At 50.5% G+C, this 25589-nt stretch overlaps 1 protein-coding gene across 1 annotated transcript in view; it reads left to right on the plus strand.

The window, feature by feature from the left end:
- PLA2G4A (phospholipase A2 group IVA) overlaps positions 1–25589 on the plus strand; it is an 869302-nt gene that overhangs the window by 792934 nt on the left and 50779 nt on the right. The window contains exons 16-17 of the mRNA XM_086956164.1: positions 329–524; positions 2909–3066. Coding sequence (XP_086812290.1) covers positions 329–524; positions 2909–3066 — 354 coding nt within the window. The remainder of the gene's footprint in view (positions 1–328; positions 525–2908; positions 3067–25589) is intronic.

Below are 25589 nucleotides of genomic sequence, written 5' to 3' on the forward strand. Positions count from 1 at the left end.
GGTGACGCAGTGTTTGAGACTAGACGTACCCCCCAGCGTGATATGTTTGTCCAGGGCGTGACGTTCTTAGCTCTTAAAATCCTGGTGCAGCTTCCTGCTCATTGAAATGTCCTCCTCTGTCATATCCGGCTCCGCGCTGAGAGAGCGCGTGCCAGAGTATGTGCGGTCAGCAGATGTATCTGGCGATTAGTGCCTATCTGATCTTCTCTGACATCACAGCCTTCTCCTTGAGATTCTACAGAGCTGTAGTGATGAGACACTATTGCCTCATGAACTATACCTTACAGACAGAGTTTTAATCATTCTAAATCTTTTACTTCTGTTCCAGGAGCTGCTTCTTGCCGAGAAGTGGGCCCGGATGAACAAGCTTCCCTTTCCAAAAATAGACCCGAAAGTTTTCGACCGAGAGGGGCTGAAGGAGTGCTATGTCTTCAAACCCAAGAACCCGTCGGTGGAGAAAGACTGCCCGACGATCATCCATTTTGTTCTGGCCAACATCAACTTCAGGGAATACAAGGCTCCAGGTGGGAGTGTGCCTACACTGGCAATCTGCTTCCTGTCTAGAGATGTTTGTGAAGGGCCAGTGTGTGCGTGTGTATAAAATCATGTTGAGTTTTATCCTTGGTGGTGTGCCAGACACAAATATTCAGCCTTCCTCTTCTGTTGTCTCTTGACTTCATAATGGAATAATTCTTAACATTAACTTCAAAGGTGCTTCGGATTTACGAGTGGTCAAGATGAGTGGAGCGATTGCTCTCCTAGAGAACCCTCCCCTCTGTCTCAGTTTATTGTTTGAAGCAGAAATGCCTTTGATATTTAATGAAGGAGGTTGGAAACCTCACCGTGCCACTCATACTCGTAAAATCAAAAAAGCTCACCGGAAAGGTTAAGTAAACACTATTTGCAATTAGCTGAAGTCTCCTTCAGCGTCTTCCATTGACCAGTGCACCTGACCTGGGAGTAGCTGTAGGCTTCCCTAACCATTTCAGTGTACAACTTACCGAAAGCGACTCACCCTCCAAACAGGTCACTTGATGCTTCAGAATAGCTGATCTGAAATGGGTTACTCTCAAAATTATTAATTTAGCGTTAACTGAGGATTTTAAACAGCGGCTGTGGTGTAGGTGTACAGGGGACTCTTGAAATGGTATTTAATATTATGGTGCATAGGAAAGAGTAGGAAGGAGACCAGGGGCCAGGGTTTGAAATGCAAGTTGGTCTTTTTGATGCAAGTATTCTCAATGGTGGTCTTTTTGGTGGTGACGCCCCCCCTCATAATAGAAATACTGCAGGAATATTTATACTTAAAGCAATGAAAAGTCAAATATATGCTGTGCCTCTCGAAAAACTGGGGTCCATTTCACTCTGATTGTAGTTCATTGGCTTACCAAAGCAGAGAATGCCTTGGGGTGAAATATATCATGTTTAATTCCAAATAGCAAACTAACACAGAGGGATGTTCCATTGCTAAAGAAACTCAAATCCCTTCCAGATCAAGTAGTCTTTTGCAAGTGGGTACTGCTGCTGAATGCCTAATTTAGCTGTAGTCGGCGTAGGGCATCTTCTGCTTGACGATGGTTGCAGATTTAGAGGTTTAAGTGAGTCATTCACATCAAGTTTCCTGATGCACTTCTAGTCAAGTCTTAGATTTAGAGTCCTGGGCCAGTTGCTGATCCGAGGTCTGGTAGGGCTCTTGAGAGGAGCACATCTTATTTTCAACAGCCTAACACTGGACTAGTCTGAGAAGCAAAAGCGCCCCCCTTGAACATTTTATAATACTTGTCCCATACTGTACAGAGGGAGCAAGTGTGACAAGCAGTGGCAGCTGGTAGGGAACAGTGGCGGGGGAAGGTGGATGGGGAGTTGGGAAGAAAATAAATTTACCTGGTGGGCGCAATTGCCAGCCGCCACCTCTCCTCCAGCAGGGACCAGGAAGCACACAGCCTCCCAGAATCCTCTGACCAATCGCAACCAGCAGCGTTGTGATTGGTCTGAGAATTGTGGTTCAGCGCTCAGGCAGGGACTGGGAGGCTGTGCATGTTCTCCACCCAGGCCATACAATAGTTTGTGAAGAACATGCAAGTGCGAATGACAGTTTGGCCAGCCTGAGACGGACAGGCAAACCGTCATGCGCACTAAAGGTGCAGCCACCACTCCTCCTCCCTTGACGTCAGGGTAACCCGCCCGCCCTAACAACCTGGCTGCAGTGCAACTGCAATATTAAAAATAAAATGATAATAATGTTCTCTTATTATCATTTTATTTGTCGTTCGCCCTGCTGTAAAGAAGGGGGCAACGCTCCTCCTCCTTAGCCTTTGGTGACAAGCAAGCATATCCTCTGCAAGCAAGTTTGAAAAATGGTTCAGAACTGGGCATTTTGTTCCCAATGCCAGTCATCACTGGCTTTGTTTCTGGAATCTGTGGGGAAGAGGGGTGGGGGGGCTGGTGGGGGGGGGGGCAAAGGCATCATGGCCGTCCTCCCCTTTGCTCCTGTCCGCAGACCAGCCCATAGGAGACGTCTACCTTCTATGTGTCTCTGTCACAGAAGTCAGATGAAGCTGTTAGCTTCTGTGATCCTGAGAGGAAAAATAAGTCTGCCTGCTCTTTGCCAGCTGTTCCAACAGAGGATGAGGGCTGCAGTTTGTGCTTGGGTCCTCAGTGGCCTCCAGTCTGCCTCACTCGCCAGGCTGCTTGTCTTAAGTACATATAAACACGTGGGTGTACACAGTTAATTTTGTTAGTCTGCAGGTGAATATTCTGCTGGCCTATAGGGTCAAAAATGGGTCTCACACACAATTTTCGCCTAACTTTTCTTAGGCCTGATCAGTTAAAACTTGCATTTTAATGTAATATGTGCATTACATGGCATGGCTCATCCATAAATGAACATTATCTTCCATTTATGAAGGAGTGCTGAGGGAGACACAAGCCGAGAAGGAGTTTGCAGATTTCGATATCTTTGATGACCCAGAGTCCCCATTTTCTACCTTCAACTTCCAGTATCCCAACGAGGCCTTCAAAAGACTGCACGACCTGATGGAGTTCAATACACTAAATAACATTGACGTAAGTATGGTACAGTGTGCCAGATGTCTTATTTGTGATATGCAGTGAAGAATTTTAAAACATGGTACAGTGATCTTTAGAAAAAGGTTTCTCTCCCCAGCTTCAAAAAGACGGGTGTTGAATAAAATGATGTTGATCTCCAAAATATTTGTGCATGTATAGGAGTGATGGGATTAAACACTGACAACATCTGTGTGAAAAGGACAGTCAATATTTTTTCTAATATAAATATTTTTACAAAAGGTGGATGTTGACGTGCACGCGCAACTTTATTTTTTACAATTTTGGGCAACATCTTTGTGTTTTTTAGCTCAGCTGTAACAATAGTGCATTTCCCATCATTATCATTGAAGATAAGAAACCTTTGTGGACTAAAGTTTCTCTGCCTCAGGGCAGTGTCCTGAACCAATGTCCTGTTTCCGATAAATAGTTTATTTTACAGTTCTCATGCCATTACTAGCTCACAGTCCTTAGAAAAATTCTTTCATACTGTATCTTAGATTCTTAAAATATTTGTTGGCCCATCTACATCACTCACAAAGCAAGGCTGTTCGATTCGTGACTCGTGCATACCATAGGCCAGAGTTTACCAATTGTGGGTCGCGCCCCACTGGTGGTTCGTGAGCAGATTTTTGGTAGGTCGTGAAAGTCAAAGCAATAAATAAAAATGTTTGTAAAAATTCTGTATTTATCTTGTCACATTTGCAACCCATGGGTCAAATGCCAGGCTATTTTTTTTAGCTCGAGATTTATGGGGTTTTAACGGCTGCATTTAGGCCTGCGGATACTTGTACCTAGCGCCGGGACAGCTCATATGAGGTAGCTCTGCACTTTAGAAAAGGCATTATAATTATTATGTCTTCTGACAAATTGCTGCTTATGTTTTTTAACACGAGGATCAGTGTTTACTAACACCTCTCACTCTGCAGTCAGAGAAAGATAAGTACAATGAATTATGTGACAGTCAAGCTGGGGTACAGAGTGTGAAAGGAAAAGCTGCAGGATTACACTTTTGTTACACTCAAAATGTAAATTCCTGCAAACGGACTGTATTAATTGAGCAATTAGGAAAATAAAAAATACGTTCATTTTTGTGTGATTGTAAAATGTGATGGAAACTAAGATTTTAATAGGATCCAAATAAATTGAGACACTAAGTTGACTTGGTGATGCACAAATGATAAATATTCGCTGAAAATCAATTTCCACACATTATCATTTGTGCTCCATATAGTTTTATTAGTAAAACTGTGTGTCTGTGCAAATTTAGTGGCCAACAGAAAATGTACTGGCAGTAAATGAGTGCGCTCCCAGATGCTTTAGTTACATTAAAAAATAAATTGCCCGCCTCATGTCCATTAAAGCTAGGTGGGTCGCAAAAGTTTCTTTCTTACAATTGTGTCCTGATTCTAAAAAAAATTGGTAAGCACCGTCATACACAGCATATTAGCCCAGCTGTCCGGAACTTCTTCGGATGCTAGCAGAACCGTCTGTGCGGCACTCAGGATATTTGGGAACTGGGCCTATCTGGCTGAGATACCCGCCACCCCCTCTCAACACAATCCCCAAAGGAGGGAAACCGGAAACAGTTCTTGAAGTTTTTTGGAAGAGGGAGGGAGTGACCCTCCCGGCCGTATTTATTAAAACAAAATTAAACATTAAATCAACAATTTCATATTAATGTACAATTTCATTACCACATTGCGATGTTTGGCTAACCTTAACAGATTCTCTAATACAGAGGTTCTCCTAGCCGAACTAACATCCTACAAACATTTACTTGAAATTATGAAATTGTACATCCTAACGTTTAAGGGCCAACGACAAGGTCGTAACCGGTGTCAAGATCCCTAACCAGAAATACCCCCCCACTTGTGAGGGGGCGACAGCACTGAGGCGTACCTCAAGTGCAACTACCAATTTCCCTTTGACTTGACGGGGGCACCAATAAAACTCGACGCCAGATAAAGGTCGTTCGAGGACTCGTGTGAGGTATCTAGAAGGTAGCGTAGACCCCCCCCCAAACCCTGCACAACTTACCACATCTGCCGTCGCAGACGTCACTGGCCCCGGGAAATTCCCCAGGAGGGGGCTGTAACCCCTCCTACACAGGAAGGGGCCTTGACCGCCTTTCCTTATCTTTCGGCGACCCATCCTTAGAAGGGACCGCCTCCCCGTTGAGGGGCCAATGGCCACCTCTCCCGAGCGCTCCCATCCGTGTTGGGTGACGCCCACTCATAGGGATCTTCCAATTAGTGCTCACCGATCATGACCTTACCGCCCGACCAAAATAAATACGACAATGCTAACTAAATTGCTAAATGACTAACTATGAAAGGACAGTATTAACAACCACTTTATTAAAAGCATGCTTACTGATAAACGCTAAAGCAGAAATACTTTATTTGCAAACATAACACAAATTGACCAGACTTTATTGCATACTCAAAGTCATCACGATAATCACCATGACCTGTAAACGAAAATCAGATTTATCCATCAAACTTTTATTCAGACATTATTAAAACCACTTGCTGTCTTCAGGGGCTGGTGGGTGGGTCAAAATTGGCTCTTCGTTCCGTCTCGAGCTCACGTGCAGCGAGGAGGTGCAGCTTCAGAGCACAGGAACAAGAGGATGCCTTCTGGTCTTGCGTCCCCTTTTATCCGTCTTCAGGGTGGGCGTAAACCCACCCCTGCCTGCCCCGAGGGCGTGGCCAGCCGCGTCAGTGTCTAGGCCGGCCCACTCTAGGGCGGGAAAAAGCGCGCCCCGGCTACGCCGCTTCGGGCATACCAGCCGAGACACGCCTCCCGCCCAAGATGGCTTCCCGGGGGGATCGTGGTACTCTGCCATACGTGCGGGGGGACCGAGTGGTCGCCCCTTTCCATATGGCTGAGATACCCGCCACCCCCTCTCAACACAATCCCCAAAGGAGGGAAACCGGAAACAGTTCTTGAAGTTTTTTGGAAGAGGGAGGGAGTGACCCTCCCGGCCGTATTTATTAAAACAAAATTAAACATTAAATCAACAATTTCATATTAATGTACAATTTCATTACCACATTGCGATGTTTGGCTAACCTTAACAGATTCTCTAATACAGAGGTTCTCCTAGCCGAACTAACATCCTACAAACATTTACTTGAAATTATGAAATTGTACATCCTAACGTTTAAGGGCCAACGGCAAGGTCGTAACCGGTGTCAAGATCCCTAACCAGAAATACCCCCCCACTTGTGAGGGGGCGACAGCACTGAGGCGTACCTCAAGTGCAACTACCAATTTCCCTTTGACTTGACGGGGGCACCAATAAAACTCGACGCCAGATAAAGGTCGTTCGAGGACTCGTGTGAGGTATCTAGAAGGTAGCGTAGACCCCCCCCCAAACCCTGCACAACTTACCACATCTGCCGTCGCAGACGTCACTGGCCCCGGGAAATTCCCCAGGAGGGGGCTGTAACCCCTCCTACACAGGAAGGGGCCTTGACCGCCTTTCCTTATCTTTCGGCGACCCATCCTTAGAAGGGACCGCCTCCCCGTTGAGGGGCCAATGGCCACCTCTCCCGAGCGCTCCCATCCGTGTTGGGTGACGCCCACTCATAGGGATCTTCCAATTAGTGCTCACCGATCATGACCTTACCGCCACAGGCCGGATAGTTGACCGGCTATCCGGACCCCCCACAAAGCTCCTACCTAAAGGTCATGTCTTAACGTCTTCAACCATGCTAAGAAGTCTCCTATGAGTAACTCATTCCCCACCCTAGACAAATGCACCCCATCCCCCAAATACATACTGTCATCATTAATACAGCCATGTGAAATAGAATGCAATGTCCTGGAACGGAACAACCTACTCACTTTGTTATTAAGCTTTCTAACAGAATGATTCAAAGCAGGAATAGAAATAGCCCCTCGCCACACCTTTCGTGGGATCATATGAGACCACGCAATTATGCACCCCGGAACTCTCCTCGCCAACCAACTTACAGTGGAAAGCATTGCCTCCAGGAGAAGTCGTCTACCGGTGGTGACCAAATCATTGCCCCCTAGATGTACTATGACTATAGACGGCGGTGACCTCGTCCGCCCTAACAAACCCTCGAAAAAAGTTTGAAACTGGTCAATACAGAGACCGCCTCTTCCGTAGAAGGACACCCTGTACCCGTATTCCCCAGCTACGTGAATCATGTCACCTGCTTTGAATACGTCCGCGGCACGCCTCACGTATGAGTGGCCCACGACCCACACCTCCTTGTTCACAGCCGGTGATGTCTGACCGCTGGCCCGGTGTTGGGTCGACTGCATAGTCCGCCCCGCCTCGTAGGCTTGCGTAACTGAAAACCAAACAAAAACAAGAGGCGTGAGTACATCATTACAGCTTCACAACATGTGCAACCATACATACCTCTTATAACAATTGGAGGACCAACGCCCCACCCGTTTCACTTGTTCAACATTAAGACCCCTAGCTGTAGCTTCTGTAGCAGCCCCTATCCGAAAGGAATGGGTCCCAAACTCGCCCGGGTTCAAGCCCGCAGCGGCAATTGACATCGCAAGCACCCGCTGAAACTGAAATTTCGTCAGTGGGGTGGCGTCCGCGTGTCTCAACAAGGCCCCCCCCCATGATGCCACCCTTCGTGCTAGGTAGTCTTCTAAACACTTTACCGGACACATGGAGGACCCGGGAATCCTGCGTACGATTATGCAGTCACCCATCCCACCTTGATCGGTCTTGGACCTGACAAAGGAGACAGTCATTGTCTCTCCTTTGATCTGAACGTGTTCTTGGCACAAACCCCCCGTCACATCCTGTTTGTTCCTAGCCACCAGTTCGCTTACCCGCATCGCCCCATGAAATGCCAGCGTAAAAGCGGCTCGGAACAACACTGTCTCAAACTGAGACGAACATGTGGAAGGGAGTGTGGCCAACAACTGGGCCAACCTATCCAAACCTATCGGGCGCCTCTCATCTACTCTGCGACCCTCAAGGCGTTGCCACCCACGCAGCGCTTTCTGTACAACGAAAGACGCTGTCGGGTCCTGGATACCATGAGCCCTGGCAACAAAGGAAATGGCAGCACGATGCCTCTGGGCCGTAGCTACCGATTTCCCAGCCCTACGTAAGGACATCAGAAAATGCACTACCCATTCCTCGTGGCCCCAAAGCCCCTCTCTATCGGTCCCCAAAAAGGCTAAATAGGACCGAAACGCCCCTTCATATGCCATCCTCGTCCTTGGTGCTAGACTCTCTCCCACGAGGTGACGAAGTTCGGGGCACCGAGAGACCAGAGAGCTTCGGGAAAGGGTGCCGGCTCTGGGTCCGCTGTGGGAAGGAAACCCGAGAAAGCCTGCATATGAAAACGAGACAGTGCATCAGCCGCCTGATTCATTACCCCCGGGACATGTTTTGCTCTGAATAGCACATTCAGTTGCATACCCAGTAAAACAATTTCTTTGAGCAGCCTTAAAATCAGTTTACATCGTGCAGCCTGGCTATTGATGCATTCGACCACGGTCATATTGTCAGACCAAAATATCACAGAGTGATCTTTGAACCCTTCGGGCCAGGTTCTCAGGGCCACCAAAATGGGGAAAAGTTCAAGGAAAGCAATATTACTTGTCAGACCATTGTCATGCCACCATGTCGGCCACCTTTGTGCCGACCATTTTGTGCCGAAGATGGCACCAAAACCTATGCTACCTGCTGAATCTGTCCATAGCCCCAGCTCTTCCGAGGACACGGCTGGTTTGTTCCAGACGATTCGACCATTAAAGTCCGCCAGGAATGCTAACCAAATGCGCATGTCCTGGCGGACCTCAGCCGATAGTCTCGTGCGATGATGGCCCTCCTTTAGGCCGACCATAGCTTGGGCAATTGAACGGGAGAAGGGGCGGGCCATTGGTATAACCCTCAGGGCAAAATTCAACTGTCCCACCAACTGCTGTAATTGATGCAGCGTAACTTTAGATCCATTAATACACTCTCGCAGGGCTGCCCTGAATTTCAACACTTTGTCAGCTGGCAAACGAAAACAACCTTCACTGGAGTCTAACTCGATCCCCAGAAACTCGAGGCAAGTCGCAGGACCTACCGTCTTACCTGGTGCCAATGGCACGCCAAACTGTTTCATTAACATACAAAATTCGGCCAAGGCCCGGCCGCATTCGAGCTCCCCGGCTGCCCCAAGGAACAGAAAATCATCAAGGTAATGCATTACATGTTGGAAACCCGTCTTCTTTGTGAAGACCCATTGTAGAAAACTACTGAATTTCTCGAAATAGGCACAAGATATAGAGCACCCCATCGGCATACACCTATCCATGTAATAATCACCCTGAAACATGAAACCCAGGAGACGCTGGTCGTCTGGATGTACCGGGAGCAATCGGAACGCTGACTCGATATCTGACTTCGCCATCAGCGCTCCGGGCCCCAGGCGATTCAAAATGGCTACGGCCTCATCGAAGGATGCGTACCGCACCGAACATACTTCCGGATCTATTGCATCGTTGACAGAAAAACCACGTGGAGCTGATAAATTATGAATCAATCGGAACTCACCCGGGTCCTTCTTGGGGACCACCCCTAAAGGAGAACAAACAAAATCCTGTACCGGGGGTACACTAAACGGGCCGGCGACCCGACCTCGAGTAACCTCTTTCCGGATCTTATCCTGAACCACGGTCGTATGCTGTAGGACCGACAGTTGATTTTTACACTTCTCCACACCCTGAAAGTCCCCTACCGGGATGCGGAAACCATACGAAAATCCGTTCCGCAGCACCCCAGCAGAAGTACGATCCGGGTATTCACTGAGCCAGGGAATCATCGCCAAGGTATCAATCGGGGTAGGTAAAGGCGCCCCTCGGACTATGTTAGACCTGTTTGGCGCCTCCTCTCCCCCCGTTATCACCCGTTTTGGCTCTGCACGTGGACTCAGGATGTGGCGACCCGCACCCACTACATTCATGTTTAAATTTACACGATCCCTGGGGCCTAGTACATTTACCTCTGTTGAAATTAAAGCATAACCCCCTTTTTCCTGTATTGCCGGCAGGTCTCGAGTGATCGTCGGTACCTGCACCTGAACGAAAGGGCGTCCCCCCATATTGGCGGGAGGATTCGCCAACATTACTTCCTACCAATGGCATTTTCAACATACCTGTTTCCTTCATTTTATCCCATGTCAAAGAATCATTACAGTCCCAGGTTAACCTTTTGTTATGCTCTTTAGCCTTTCTAAAAAGATTATCGTAGCAGAACCAATGGTTACCCTGGTATGATGTCGAGTACCCCATGATTCGCGACTGATAGGTCGGCAACTCGGAAAGCAACTCGGGCCTACGTTCCCCCAAGATCGACGTAAAGATTCCCCATGCATTGCCCCAATTGCCAATAGTTTCATTCACTTTAAAGGCGGCCATTTTTGCGCGCCAAACACTCGGATGCATGAGGTCTTTCTGACCCTTAACATGCTCCACCTCATAATGATCAACAAGCAACGAGAAGATGTTCACATATTCCCCCGCCCAAATCTTCTCCTTAATTGCCAAAGGCACATGTTGACCCAACCTTTCTCTACGAGAGGGTGCTGACTCATCCCTCGCAATCGGCAATGGCCGCTTACCTGCACCGGACGCTGCCTCTGCGGTCGCAATCGTCCCTTGTGGCTTGTCAACTACTGCAACCGGCGCGGGCACCTTGGCTGCATCCCGTCTCTCGCGCAATTGCTTCATCAGCGCCTGCGCCTCGGCAGCCGTGGCGCCCTCACTACTGTCGCCCAACCACGCTGCAAGTTGTGCTGCCAGCTCGGGCGGCATATCTTCCTTGGACACCGGGGTGACCACCACGGGAATCGGATTCCCCTCCGCCGGTACTGGGGTTGGCGCTTCGAGCGGGGTACAGGGAACCGGGACGTCTCCCCCAGCTGGTCCCCTTCTTGGCCTCTTGGCTCTTCCTCCTGGAGCTGCTCCAGCCGACGGACGTTCCGGCCCCCCTTCCCCGTCTCTCTCCGCCACCCGCTTCTTCAGCTCGGTCATCTCCTTCATGAGGACCCGAACCATCTGTTCAGTCGTCATTCTCTTTCCGCCTTTCTTGGGCATTTCTCCGACAGAGTATCTGTAAGACAAAAGAAAGATTACAACGCTCAAAATTGGCTCTTCGTTCCGTCTCGAGCTCACGTGCAGCGAGGAGGTGCAGCTTCAGAGCACAGGAACAAGAGGATGCCTTCTGGTCTTGCGTCCCCTTTTATCCGTCTTCAGGGTGGGCGTAAACCCACCCCTGCCTGCCCCGAGGGCGTGGCCAGCCGCGTCAGTGTCTAGGCCGGCCCACTCTAGGGCGGGAAAAAGCGCGCCCCGGCTACGCCGCTTCGGGCATACCAGCCGAGACACGCCTCCCGCCCAAGATGGCTTCCCGGGGGGATCGTGGTACTCTGCCATACGTGCGGGGGGACCGAGTGGTCGCCCCTTTCCAATTTTATCACCTCTCGGTTCAGAAATAACTATCCTGGCCATTGCCTGTGCTCTTTTTTTATCACCTTTTTCTGTTTCGGAGAGCTAGGAAAGCTTATATGATGCAAAATCTTGGGATACACTCCAAAATAAACTGCTCAATTGAAAAACCACATGATTTATTTCTTCAGTGAAAGATTAGCCATTTATGGTTCTTGAACCATACATCAACTCTTTATGTAGTTAAGTATTAATTTGACAATGATGCTAAGTTAGTTGTCATAGCTAACTGGAGATGAGCTAATTTAGCATTTTTTGCCTAATGTGCGCATTGCTTTTATTTACATTTTTTATTTTTTTTATACAATTTGTTAAAGTTTCATCATTCTTATTTTCTTCCCAACTCAAGAGTTTAGAAATGTAAACATATGTAACTAAAGTGAAGGTCACAGCAAGGTTTTTATTAGGTTTCGCCTGGCGTCCACTGCGCAGCAGTGTTCGCGCAGGCAAAATCTTTTGAGCTTCAGTAGGGGGCTTTAACCCGCCTCTCTCTTCCATTGGCTAGCTCCATAAATGTAGGCTAGCCATTGGAAGAGATGGTTGTCAATCACTCTTTCCCCCGTCACGACGCGATTCGTGGGCGTTTCTGTCTCTTTTTTAAGTCCCGCCCCCACACCCTCCCTCTCGCCGAGGAGTTACACCCCTCATTGTCTGCGTTTTCCATCCTCCCGCCCTCCTCCCGTTGTCAGCGATCCATTTGTTCCCGCCTCCTCCCTGTTGTCCATGTTCTCTATCCTCCCCTTCCCGTTGTTGTGCCTTGTTTATCCCCCGCACTCCCTCCCGTTGTCCGTGCCTTTTCCCTCCGCACGCCCACTGTCCGTGCCTCCTCCCTCCCCCCGCCCACTGTCCGTGGCCTTGTTTATCCCCCACCCTCCCTCCCGTTGTCTGTGCCTTCTCCCACCCGCCCACTGTCCGTGCCTCCTCCCTCCCGCCCACTGTCCATGGTGCCTCCTCCCTCCCGCCCGCCCACTGTCCGTGCCATGTTGGGGAGGCTGGGAGGTGGCCGTAGTATCAACAGGAGTTTTTGCTCGAGTTGTGTGGCAGTGCACGAGCCTGGTCGCCCACCGGCGGTGGAGGTCGAGCGCGTGGACACCTGTGGGAGCGGCACGCAGAGGCCGGCAGTGATGGCCGCGGTGAGAGGGAGGCGGCACCACCATGAGGGACTGAATCAGGGCCCGTATTGCAACCCCTGCACCGGAGACCCGCTCAGGGTCCACTACAGTCCACCACAAACATGACGTCTCCTAGGACTCCGCTGGCCACCGTGAGCGAGAAGGATACCCCCGAGCAGGTGAGCTGGGAGCGAGATTGACTTCCGGGCAGGAAAGGGTGCACCTTCCGACCTGCCCCCTCCACCTTGTGCTCTCTGCCTCTTTCTGTATTACAGTCCTGACGAACCTTATGGCTGTTAGTCCCCCTTCAAATCCCGGGCTTTGACCAGTCGTGTACCTACCTGCCTCTTCGGACCTCCTCCCTTGACAGTGGTGTCATTATTTGCGGATTTTAGGATGGTACAAACTGAATCACAGATTAACAGTGTGTGTGTGTGGGGGGGGCTCTGTGTGTGTGGGGGGGCTCTGTGTGTTTGGGGGGGCTCTGTGTGTTTGGGGGGGGCTCTGTGTGTTTGGGGGGGTCTCTGTGTGTTTGGGGGTCTCTGTGTGTGTTGGGGGGGCTGTGTGTGTGTGGGGGGCTCTGTGTGTTGGGGGTCTGTGTGTGTGTTGGGGGTCTGTGTGTGTGGGGGGCTCTGTGTGTGTGGGGGCTCTGTGTGTATGGGGGGCTCTGTGTGTGTGGGTGGCTCTCTGTGTGTGTGTGAAGGCGCTCTGTGTGTGTGGGGGCTCTGTGTGTGTGGGTGGACTCTTGGGGGGCTCTGTGTGTGTATGGGGGCTCTCTCTGTGTGTGTGTGTGGGGGGCTCTGTGTGTGTGGGGGGGCTCTGTGTGTGTGGGGGGGTGTGTTTGGGGGGGTTCTGTGTGTGTGTGGGGGGGCTCTGTGTGTTGGGGGGGGCTCTGTGTGTGTGGGGGGCTCTGTGTGTGTGGGGGGCTCTCTGTGGGGGGGCTCTGTGTGTGTGGCTCTGTGTGTGTGTGTGTGGGTGCAAATGCAATAGGTTTCACATTTGCGAGAGATTAAGTTATTGACATTGTAAATGACAATGCCATTTATTTATCTGTTTTCAAAACTAACACATAAATAAAAATGTTGTCATTTACAATGCCAATAGCTCTAACTTTGGCAAAGGCGAGACCGTTGCATTGTAAATGCTTGTTATTTTGGAGTTTTGGAAGAAAGGACAATAAGATTGGGAACGTTTGCAGACTCCTTCAGAAGCAGATTTAAAATCTGGTAATAATAGTTTCTAGTGGCAATTTTGACTTCTCTAGATATTGCAGCCAGGTTTAATGTTTATCTTGAATAAATGGTGAATAACTTTTATTTTTGCGGGATTTATTTGCATATGGTGTACACCTCCATTTGCTGGCTAAAATCATTACTAAAATTCTGTTATCAAATTCAGCATTGTCACAATGTCTCTAGAGCATGATGGTGAAATGCTGGAGTTGGATACAAGTCCTTAAGAGATCTGCTTATGTGGCTCATTATTGGAGAAAGCTTTATTGATCAAAATCATGTGGAATCTAGTGAGAGACTTCTCTCGGTAGAGTAGAGGATACAAAAAAAGTATAATTCACATATATTCGCCATATGTGATAATATGTTCAAAGTTATTACATGCAAAATATTGCAATAAAAATAAGCGTCTGGTGGGGAGGGAAAACATGCAGGATTTACACGAGTCAAAACAAGTACTGCAAACCTGTAGTATTGCAAGAGTCTCAAGTCTTCCGATCCTGACCTTTAAGGAGCCTTTAAATCCTTAAGTTAAAGTGAACTGAATGACGAGAATGGATATTAATAATGCCCAGACTCTATGGCCTTCGTGTACCTGATGATCTTCTGGTAACTGGCTGGTAAATTAAAAAATGCATGACATAAATCAGAATTTATTTTCTTCCTAAAATAAGTACAGAAATGATATGATCCCTGATCCCCCCCTCTCACCCTCCCGTTTCCTCACTTCACCCTCCCGTTTCCTCACTTCACCCTCCCGTTTCCTCACTTCACCCTCCTGTTTCCTCACTTCACCCTCCCGTTTCCTCACTTCACCCTAACCATTCCTTCTCCTATTACCACCCCTCACACCCTTCCACCACTACTCTTCTCCTACCCATGTACCAAAAATCACGATAAAAAACAATGCCTCCTGGCAAAATTTGCTCCCCGTGACTGAGCATGAAGTCCACAACATAATCGCTAAACTAAAACCTTCCTCCCATACCAAAGACCCCCTCCCTTCTAACCTTGTCCAAGACCTAAAGCACATCATTGTCCCATCCTGGACCACAATCATCAACACCTCCCTTGCTACTGGAAATCTCCCGAGCTCACTTCAACTGGGTCAAATCTCCCACATTATTAAAAACACTAATGCTGATCCTAATGACTTAACAATCTCCGCCCCATCACAAACCTTCCCCTTCTTCCTAAATCCCTCAAAAAATGTGTCTTGCTCCAATTAGACAAACACATCGAAAAATTAAACCTTCTGGACCCCTTACAATGCGGTTTCAGAAAAGGCTGCAGCACTGAAACTGCCATTCTAAACATTGTTGACGACATCCACCACCTCCTTGATAAAGGTGAGACATGTCTACTTACCCTCCTTGATCTCTCCGCAGCTTTTAACACTGTTAACCACTTTTCCCTACTTAATGTTCTCAAAGATTCTTTCGGCCTCAATAGTCCTACCCACAAATGGTCTGTCTCCTATCTTCAACATCGAACCCAGCAAATTAAAATTCAAGATTGTCTATCTAACCCCACTACGGTCTCCCTAGGAGTCCCCCAGGGATCTATTCTCTCTCCCTCTCTCTGTAACCTCTTTATGTAACCTCTCACCCTCATTCTTAAACACGCTAGTATCAACTACCACCTTTGTGCCGACGACACCCAACTCTACTATAAGATCAAAACCCATGCCAACATCATTCACCTTAATAACACCCTCTCTAAAATCCAATCCTGGTTCCACCTTAATCATCTCAAACTCAACCCCCAAAAAACTGAAATCATTCTCTTCTCCCCTAAACATAACTCTCTTCACATTTAAACCTCGACCTCTGACCACAATGCCCTCAACTGCTCTCTCTCCTTGTCCAACTTAGTAAAATCTCTTGGTATCTCCATCGATAACAGTCTAAACCTCAATGTCCACATCAAAATTTCAGCTAAAGTCGCCCTCCCCACTCTCCGCCATCTCAAGAAAATCAAACCCTTCCTGCCAACTGAAGATTTTAAATTAGTTCAATCACTGGTCCTTTCGCGAATTCATTACGGCAATGCCATCCTCACCGTAATCCCCAAGGTCCACCTATCTCCACTCAAATCTGTACTCAATCTTGCAGCCAGGTTCATCACCGACTGTAAACAGTTCGACCACATTTCCCCAGCCATCAAAACTCTCCAATGGCTCCCCATTGAAGGCAGATCCACCTACAAAACGCATGCATCACACACAGTCCTCCACCAAAACGCTCCCTCATACCTCGCAAATAAACTCTGCAAAGAGGGCAGCACACAACCTCGGAGAAGCACTAACGCTCTCCTCCTTGTCCCACCCCTGCTAAAAAATAAGTCTACACAATCCTGCTCCTTCTCCCGAAATGCCTCCTACATCTGGAACGCCCTCCCCATAGACCTGCAACGTAACCCCTCCTACTCCAGCTTTAAAAAAATACCTCCAACTGCACCTCCTCAACAAATATTGGGGTCTTTACCTGCACCTTAAACTCGGTCTGCCATATCTTATATGTATTTAACTCTTTACTCTGTCTAGCTATTTACATGATATGTATTATCTCAAGCCATTCTTTTGTTTTTACCTGCTGTTATTCCATGATGTTGTTTATTTTGTGTTACTGTTACTAGCTCGGTCATGAAAAGTGCTCTGATGTTTTGTTATTCCATGATGCTGTAATTTGTTTTCTGACCGTTACTTGCTCTATCATGTAAAGCGCTCTGATACCTCCCGGTCCAGCCAGCGCTATATAAAACCTCTAAAATAAATAAGTATGAAAATAGTCAGCTGATGAAACCACCGCTAACACTTGTACCTATATGCTTAGTAGATCAAATATCCTTTTTAGGTCTCCAGCGTTAACCGCGCAAAAGCGCGGTCTCGCCAGAGACCTATTGTGAGCGACTCTGCTTCCCAGGAGAAGGGACAGGAGCTGGCCGCGCGCTGGGGAATGGAGCGGGCCACGCGCACCCGAACGCACTCGCTGTGGCCAGCTCCTGTCTCCTCTCCTGGAAAGCAGAGGCACACAGCCACACCTCCCCCTGCTAACGCATGCGCACACACACACACGAGCACACCCCCCCACACATACACACACGCACGCACACAGACACGAGTGCACCGAGCCCCCCTCCCGCCGTCGCACACATACATACACACACGAGCACACACACACGAGTGCACTGAGACACCCCCCCAGCCCTTTTGAACTTACTGGGCCAATCTCGGGGGACTGCGCTCTCAGCACGCTGCAGGGGCAGGCATGTGCCTCGTGCCCCCTCCGCAGAGTTGAAGCTGCGGCTCTTGCCAGCTCCTTTCCTGGGGCTCCGTCTTGGTCAAGGGAGCCCCGCAACACTTGCTCAACCTCCTGCTGGCGGCCCTGGGGCTCTCCACCACTCACAGGAGCCCCGGGCCGCGAGATGCATTTACTCCGCCTGCCTCCTCTTCCGGTCCGGAAGCGGCCCCGCCCCCGTCACAGGCGACCTTGCCTGACTTCCGGTGCGGCCACGGCGGGATTCCGGGGGCATTTTCTGCCACACAAACATTGTTTTTGTACGTGCAGCGCCTTGTCCCTTTCAGCAGGGCTCACTCTCGCTCTCTCTCAATGATGTGGCATAACGGCCGGAACTGCCGACTTTGGAGTTGGGAAACAAGGTTCAAAGCTGGCGTCCGCTCAACATCCTGTGATTCTGGGCAAACCACTTAATCTCTCCGTGCATACCAAAAAAGGAATGTGTCCTTGTGCAATGCATCTGGTGCTCTCGTAAAGCGCTCCCATAAATACCTTCGGATCTAGTTTGCACTATATAAGAATGGACAAAATAAAATGAATAAGAAATAAGCAGGGCGAGGAATTGGCCTGGGCTTTTTTTTGCGTGTAATGCACAGGAAACATGCCTCAGTGTAGTGGGTTGGCGCATTTGCATACGTTTGGATAACTTTTGTAGTCACACAGGCTAGTTAAAAACAAACATTGGCACAATCAATTGGCATGGCCTTTGGAATGAGAAAATATTCTCCCTAGCTTTGACACTCTATCTCACTACATAATGGGCTTCTATACTCCCTCCTCCCCATCCAGGAAGGTGTGACAGGCGTTGTTTCATTGCCAACCACCTCTAACCTCACCTCACAGCTAACCATTCACAAACAATGTTTATATACCAATTGCAAATAAATAAAAAAAAAATGCAAAGCATTGTCATTTACAATGCCAGTAACTCAAACTTTAATGCTGGAGACCTATTGCATTGTAAATGCTTGTTTCCGTTGGAGCAATATGCCCCCTAAGTATTGTCGGTGACAGACCTGCACTGTGAGTGTCTCTACTGCCTGGGGCTGGAAGAAATATCAGTGAGTCCCTAGCTAACCATTAAATTGGGAGGAAAGGACATGCACTAAATAAGGAGGAACGTTCTCATAGCTCTTAAGTACACACCATTACCACATGCATATTGAATCACATGAAAAGATACACAGAGATAAAAACAATTACAAAATATGTATAGGAAAATTGTACAATTTATTAAGGGAGTCATACAATGATAAAACAATTTTCTTTTAAAAACATTTTGGTGCGGTAGGAAAACAGTTAAAAATTGTGTCAATCAATATGAGAAATATTTAAAAACATAATCTGAAAGAGACACGTTAGTGATAGATTCCTTACCTTAGAATATCCCCAGGCGTCAGACTGGATCCGGAAATTTTTGCGTAGCAATATCCCTGCGCGCTGGTAGGCGTCGTCTGCGGCTCCGCGTCCGTCGTCGGCGTCGTGAGCGCCGGGATGACGTCATCGGAGTATATAGACGGCGCCCATGCGCGCTGACGTCAGTTCTTCTTTTTTCCGCGCCAGCTAGCGCAGATCCGGAAGAAGCTCTACCCCCAGTCACTTTTTGACTGAAAACCGTTTTGATCTTTTTGATCCTCTACTTAGTCGATTCTCGACTATCGGTGCCAGGGATGCCCGGGTTCAAGCCTTGCTCGAAGTGCGGCCGACTCATGTCGGTCACGGACCCCCATCGCCGGTGCCTGAAGTGCTTAGGCCTCGACCACGACGATCGAACCTGTGACGACTGCCGGGCCCTGACGTCGAAGGCTAGGCGGGAGCGGTCCCGCAAGCGTCTCGAGCTGAGGCAGTCGGCCCCGCGCCGCTCCAGGTCCCGGTCCCGGTCCCACGGGAGGTCGAGGGACAGCTCGCGAGGTCGGAGTCCTCGACGTTCCGGGAGTGGTCACCGATCGTCTGGTTCCAAGTCCTCAGGTAAGAGGCATGAGAGGTCGGAGCGACACCATCGGTCCTCCGACCCGCCCCGTCGCTCGCACGATGCGACCGGGGATTCGGGCGACACCGCCCACGCGGCTCCGCGGGAGTCGCAAGCGTCGCCGCCTGCCCCACACCTTCGGGTCCCTGGGCATGGCGCGTCGCAGGAGGAGGTCGAGAGGTACCTCATGGCCATGAGGGCCCTCCCTCCTCAGTCGGTTCCCATGGCGCCTTCGGGCCGATCGGCTCCGTCTGGAGGTCCTTCCGGGTCGGGCGCTTCGGCCCCGACGACGTCGGGTGCTTCGGCCCCGGCGCCGCTGGCGACTTCGGTCCCGGCGCCGCGCGACCTCGCTGGATCCGGCTCCGGATCCGGGACCTCGCCGGTCGACCCTACGACCTCACCGGCGACGTCCCTTCAGGTGTCGTCCCCGGCAGCCGTAGTGGTTGCCGACCCCAATGCTTCCTACGGTCCGCCTCAGGCGTCGGAGGGGCGCCGTTGGGCGCCGATTCCGTCGGCCTTCGGAGAATTCTATCTCCACGAGGAGGCCCTGGCTGTTAATCCTGGTCTCCAGGAGCCGGGTGACGAGGAGCAGTGGGAGGGGTCCGAGGACCCTCTGGCACGTGATTGCCAGTCTCATCAGGACTGGACATATGAGCTTGGGGAGGCCAGTGGTATTGACACATCGCCAGACACTGGATTTACGTCGCCCCCGACTGTGGCTTCGGAGGCGGGTTCTGCTTACAGTGTAGTGTTGACGAAGGCAGCTAAGGCCCTAAACCTTGAGCTCCCCGTCGCGGCCGTGAGGACTAACCTCCTCACTGAGGTACTCAAACAGCAGTCCGGCTCCACGGAGCCCCTTCTGCCGTTCAATGAGGCCTTGTGTGACGTTCTGCTGGGCACTTGGTCCAAGCCCGCCACAGGTCCCCCTGTGGATAGGAACGTGGCCAGACGCTACCGCCCGGCACCGGGCGACCCTTGCTTTTTGTCCACCCACCCCACCCCCGAGAGCCTGGTCATCCAGGCCTCCAACTCCCAGTCCGCATTCCCGTCGGCCCCGCCCGACAGGGAATCCAAGAGATTTGAGCAGTTCGGGAAGAAGGTCTTCTCGTCTGTGAGCCTAGGGCTCCGGTCAGTGAACACCAACTGTCTCTTGGGCCGCTACACCCACACTCTGTGGGACACGGTTGCGGAGGTGCTGCCACAATGCTCTGAGGAGGTCAGGGCTAAACTCAGCCAAACCCTTGCGGACGGCCGAGATGCGGCACGCTTTTCCATCCGGTGTGGGCTGGATACCACGGACTCACTGGGCAGGGCGATGGCAACGACGGTGGCGGTTCGACACCACGCCTGGTTGAGGTCCGCCAATTTCTCGGCCGATGTCCAGGCCACTCTCCTGGACATGCCGTTTGATGGCCGTCGCCTCTTCGGCGACAAGGCAGACCATGCGCTGGAACGTTTTAAGGACTCCAGGGCCACGGCCAAGTCCTTGGGCCTTGCGGCCCCACGCCAGCAATCGGGTGCCTTTCGCTCCTTTCGTGGCCACGGAAGGGGCGCCCCACCACGGACCGTCAGCCACGCGCCGCAGAATGTTCAGCAACGCGGTGGCGGCCGTGGGAACCGCCGTGGCGGTGGTCGGGGCCAGCGGCGAGGCCAGTCCACACCTCCCTCAGCAGCCCCCGCCTCAAAACCTTCCTAGTCCGAGCTTTCAGGCCCATGTGACGCCTGTGGGAGGCAGGGTTCGCCATCACCTCTCCCACTGGCATACGGTCACTTCGGACAGGTGGGTGCTGCAAATTGTCCGAAGGGGTTTCTCCCTCCCCTTCGAGTCTTCCCCTCCATCCATGCCACCTCAATACCACCGTGTGTCGGGGGATCACTTGCAACTTCTGCAAGAGGAGGTTTCGGCCCTCTTGGCCAAGAGGGCCATCGAGCGCGTTCCTGGGCCAGAAGTAGGACGTGGCTGTTATTCCCACTACTTTCTGGTACCCAAGAAGGGCAAAGGGGGCCTACGCCCTATCTTGGACCTACGGAACGTCAACGGCTTCCTCCGGACGGAGAAGTTCAAGATGCTCACTTTGGCTCAGGTCCTGGCTGCCCTGGACCCAGGAGACTGGATGGTAGCGTTGGACTTGCAGGACGCCTATTTCCACATCCCCGTCCTGCCGGCCCACCGGCGTTACCTGCGGTTCACGGTAGGCCTAGAGCACTTTCAGTTTACCGTGCTCCCCTTCGGCCTTACCAGCGCCCCACGGGTGTTCACGAAGGTGATGGCGGTGGTCGCAGCCCATCTGCGCAGGCAAGGGGTATCAGTCTTCCCCTACCTCGACGACTGGTTGTTGAAGGCGGGCTCGCCCCAGACAGTCGTCAGCCACCTCCAGACTACGGCCGACCTCCTGCACTTGCTGGGGTTCTCCATCAATGTGCCGAAGTCACACCTGTGTCCCTCTCAGAAGCTCCTCTTCATCGGAGCGGTTCTCGACTCGGCGCAGTTTCGGGTTTACCCACCCGAGCAGCGGGTTCGGGATATTCAGGCTCTGATTCCTATCTTCGGGCCGTTATCCCGGGTCTCGGTCAGGTTGACGCTGCGGCTTCTGGGACTGATGGCCTCCTGCATCCTTCTGGTGCGTCACGCCAGGTGGCGGATGCGGGCTCTGCAGTGGGACCTGAAGTTTCAGTGGGCCCAGCATCAGGGCAACCTGTCCGATCATGTCCTGATCTCGGAGGGCACTGCGAAGCAACTGCAGTGGTGGCTCACGGACCGCGACTGGGTCAGTGGCAGACCCCTCTCTCTACCCCAGCCGGAGCACGTAGTTGTGACGGACGCGTCCCTCCAGGGCTGGGGAGGCCACATGGGAGAGGCGGAGATCAGAGGCCTCTGGTCTCCGGCGGAGTCCCGGCTCCACATCAACCTTCTGGAGCTGCGGGCGATTCGTCTTGCACTGAAGGCATTCCTCCCCTCTGTCAGGGGGAGCGTGGTGCAAGTGTTCACCGACAACACCACCGCCATGTGGTACTGCAACAAACAGGGCGGTGTGGGGTCGTGGACCCTTTGCCAGGAGGCTCTGCGCCTCTGGCAGTGGCTGGAACATCAGGGCGTGACTCTGGTGGTTCAACACCTGGCAGGTTCTCTGAATGCCAGGGCGGACGAACTCAGCCGCCGGTGCATGATGGATCACGAATGGCGTCTGAACTCGGACGTGGCGCAAGGTCTCTTTCGACAGTGGGGAGAGCCTTGGTTAGATCTATTCGCCACAGAAGAGAACGCGCAATGTCAGCAGTTCTGCGCGTTGGAGTTTCCAAGGCGGCACTCGCTCGGAGACGCTTTTCGTCGCGAGTGGAGCTGCGGCCTGTTGTACGCCTTTCCGCCTATACCACTTCTGCCCAGAGTGCTGAAGAAGATCAGGCGCGACCGGGCCCAAGTTATCCTTGTGGCTCCGGACTGGGCTCGAAGATACTGGTATCCCGAGCTACTCAGCATGTCAGTCGATCCCCCGATTCGTCTGCCTCTTCGGGAGGACCTTCTGTCGCAGCAGCAGGGGACGGTCCTGCACCCGAACCTGTCCAGTCTCCACCTACAAGCTTGGAGATTGAGCGGCGGCAGTTGAGGCCATTTGACTTGCCTCCCGAAGTCTGTGACATCATTCTGGCAGCCAGGCGTCCCTCCACTAAGTCGGTATACGCCTGCCGGTGGAATAGATTTGTGGCATGGTGCGCAGCAAAGGCTGTGGATCCCCTCTCTGCACCCCTTTCGGAAGTGCTGCTCTTTCTTCTTTCCCTTGCCCAGCAGGGCTCTGCTCTGGGCACTCTTAAAGGGTACCTTTCTGCTCTTTCTGCCTTCTTGAGGCTACCAGATCAGCCTTCTTTGTTCAAGTCCCCTATAGTGAGTAGATTTCTGAAGGGCATCACACACATGTTCCCTCCTGTTCCCTTCGTGATGCCCCAGTGGGACTTGAACCTTGTTCTCACCTATCTGATGTGTGCTCCCTTTGAGCCACTTCATAACTGTCCTCTTCGTCTCCTTACGCTGAAGACGGCCTTCCTGGTTGCCATCACCTCTGCCAGGAGGGTGAGTGAGCTCCAGGCTCTTTCTTCTTCTCCGCCTTTCCTGTCTGTTCATCCTGATAAGGTGGTGTTGCGTACACGACCTTCCTTTCTGCCCAAGGTTGTCACGGCCTTCCACATCGGGCAGTCCATCACCTTGCCCACCTTCTTTCCGCCTCCGCATCCCTCGAAAGAGGAAGAGAGGCTCCACCATCTGGATCCAAAACGTGCGCTCTCCTACTACCTGGACCGCACTCGCCAATTCCGGGTGGATGACCAACTCTTCGTTGGTTACGTGGGCGCGAAGAAGGGAAAGGCTGTACACAAGAGGACCATCTCCAGGTGGATCATCTTGTGCATCCAAGCATGCTACTCCATGGCGAGGAAGGAGCCCCCGGCTGGATTGCGGGCTCACTCCACTCGGGCCACGGCAACGACAACTGCCCTGGGCCGCGGTGTCCCCCTGCAGGACATCTGTCAGGCAGCCACGTGGGCCTCGCTGCACACGTTCGCAAGACACTACTGCCTGGACAGTCAAGTCCGGAGGGATGGCTTCTTTGGCCGTTCCGTCCTCCAGGACTTTCTGGTGTGATATTGGTTCGCAGACCCACCACCGGGGTTGGTATTGCTGGGGTATCTATTCTAAGGTAAGGAATCTATCACTAACGTGTCTCTTTCAGATGCACAAGTTACTACTTGTGTAACGATATATCTGTAAGAGACATTAGTTAGTGATAGATTCCTTACCGCCCTCCCATCCTCCCCGTTCTGCGAACCGATATTTAGGGTTAAGGTCATCCCCTTTCAGGGCCCTAGTTTCAATGGCACCAGTGTTAGTTCTATCATGGCTCTGCGTATCTGGCGCGGAAAAGCTGTGTTATCAGAACTGACGTCAGCGCGCATGGGCGCCGTCTATATACTCCGATGACGTCATCCCGGCGCTCACGACGCCGACGACGGACGCGGAGCCGCAGACGACGCCTACCAGCGCGCAGGGGTATTGCTACGCAAAAATTTCCGGATCCAGTCTGACGCCTGGGGATATTCTAAGGTAAGGAATCTATCACTAACTAATGTCTCTTACAGATATATCGTTACACAAGTAGTAACTTGTGCTTTGTTACAAAAGTTGTCGACGCAGCGTTTCGGTTAAACGATAGGACCTTCATCAGGACAGGGTTCTAGTTCAGAAAAAACATACAATTAGAGACAATAGCTATTTTTATCTTTTCTTACACACAATTCATCAATAGCATTATTAATACATAATATAATACTTAGTCGATAAATTCAGGGCACAACAAAGATCTCTTAGGTTTCATTAAACATGTGGTACCGGTACTTAAGGCAGAAACAACAGATGGGGTGGGGCCTATGGTCATAAAATTTCAATAAACCCCTAGTATGGCACATTAGGAGTATCTGGGAAGGTTTAACTGATCCACATTTATCACATTAATCAACACCAACTGACTTCTATGGTACAGTTAGTTTTACACTCCTTTAGACAGAATGGACAAAAGTTGGTCTTTGGAAACAGATACTGTCTAGATCGAACCAAACCATTTAAAACTATAACAGACTGTAATTACCTTGTAATATCAGTGTTGTGTGGATGGTCCCGAGTTACCACCACATTGGTCAATCTTAGATCCAAACGATTTCTTTTGTATGGATATTTAAAGCACTATTACATTCATTAATAGTATGCAACAACTGAATCTAAACAAAAAAAGAAGTCCTCTTTAGTGGAACTCCTACTTTGAAGATTTAGCTCCAGCTCTTGAAGCCACAAAAAAAGAGTTTTGTTATATTTACCTTGTTAATCAAGAATACTTTTTTAGAGACAAGGGAGCCACCGAATTCATATAAATGTTAAAAATTAACCTGTTGGGAGTGACAAAAGGGATATTTTTACTGATCACGGTATCTTTATGTAGAATCACCAGACATTAATGTTTTGTAATTAATCACTTACCCATAAATATGGGAAATAGGCTAACTGATGCAGCGCCTAGCTGGGTGCACTTGATACTTGTGCCGTTTGTGATACGCTTTACTTAATTGGCGTGACTTCCTTCTATTTCACCATGAGACGAATTTTCTATTTTGTCGTACTCTATAGAGGAAAAGCAATTATTCTTATTGAGGTCTTCATTTTATTATATACTTTCATGAACTGCTCTGTTGTTTACCATCAGATGAATTTCCTCTCTCTTTTTTACAGAATTAGTTCTATCTGTGCGAAAGAAGTTGTCGCTTGAAAGTTATCGTTTTATGTCTATGTTCGCGTTTCTATGTCTATGTTGTCATCTGAGGCTTCTAATCACCCCATATGGTTTTTACTACCTTCAAGGTTACC

Source organism: Lissotriton vulgaris, chromosome 1_1 (genome assembly GCF_964263255.1).
Source record: "Lissotriton vulgaris chromosome 1_1, aLisVul1.2, whole genome shotgun sequence".
NCBI classification, from domain to species: Eukaryota; Metazoa; Chordata; class Amphibia; order Caudata; family Salamandridae; genus Lissotriton; species Lissotriton vulgaris.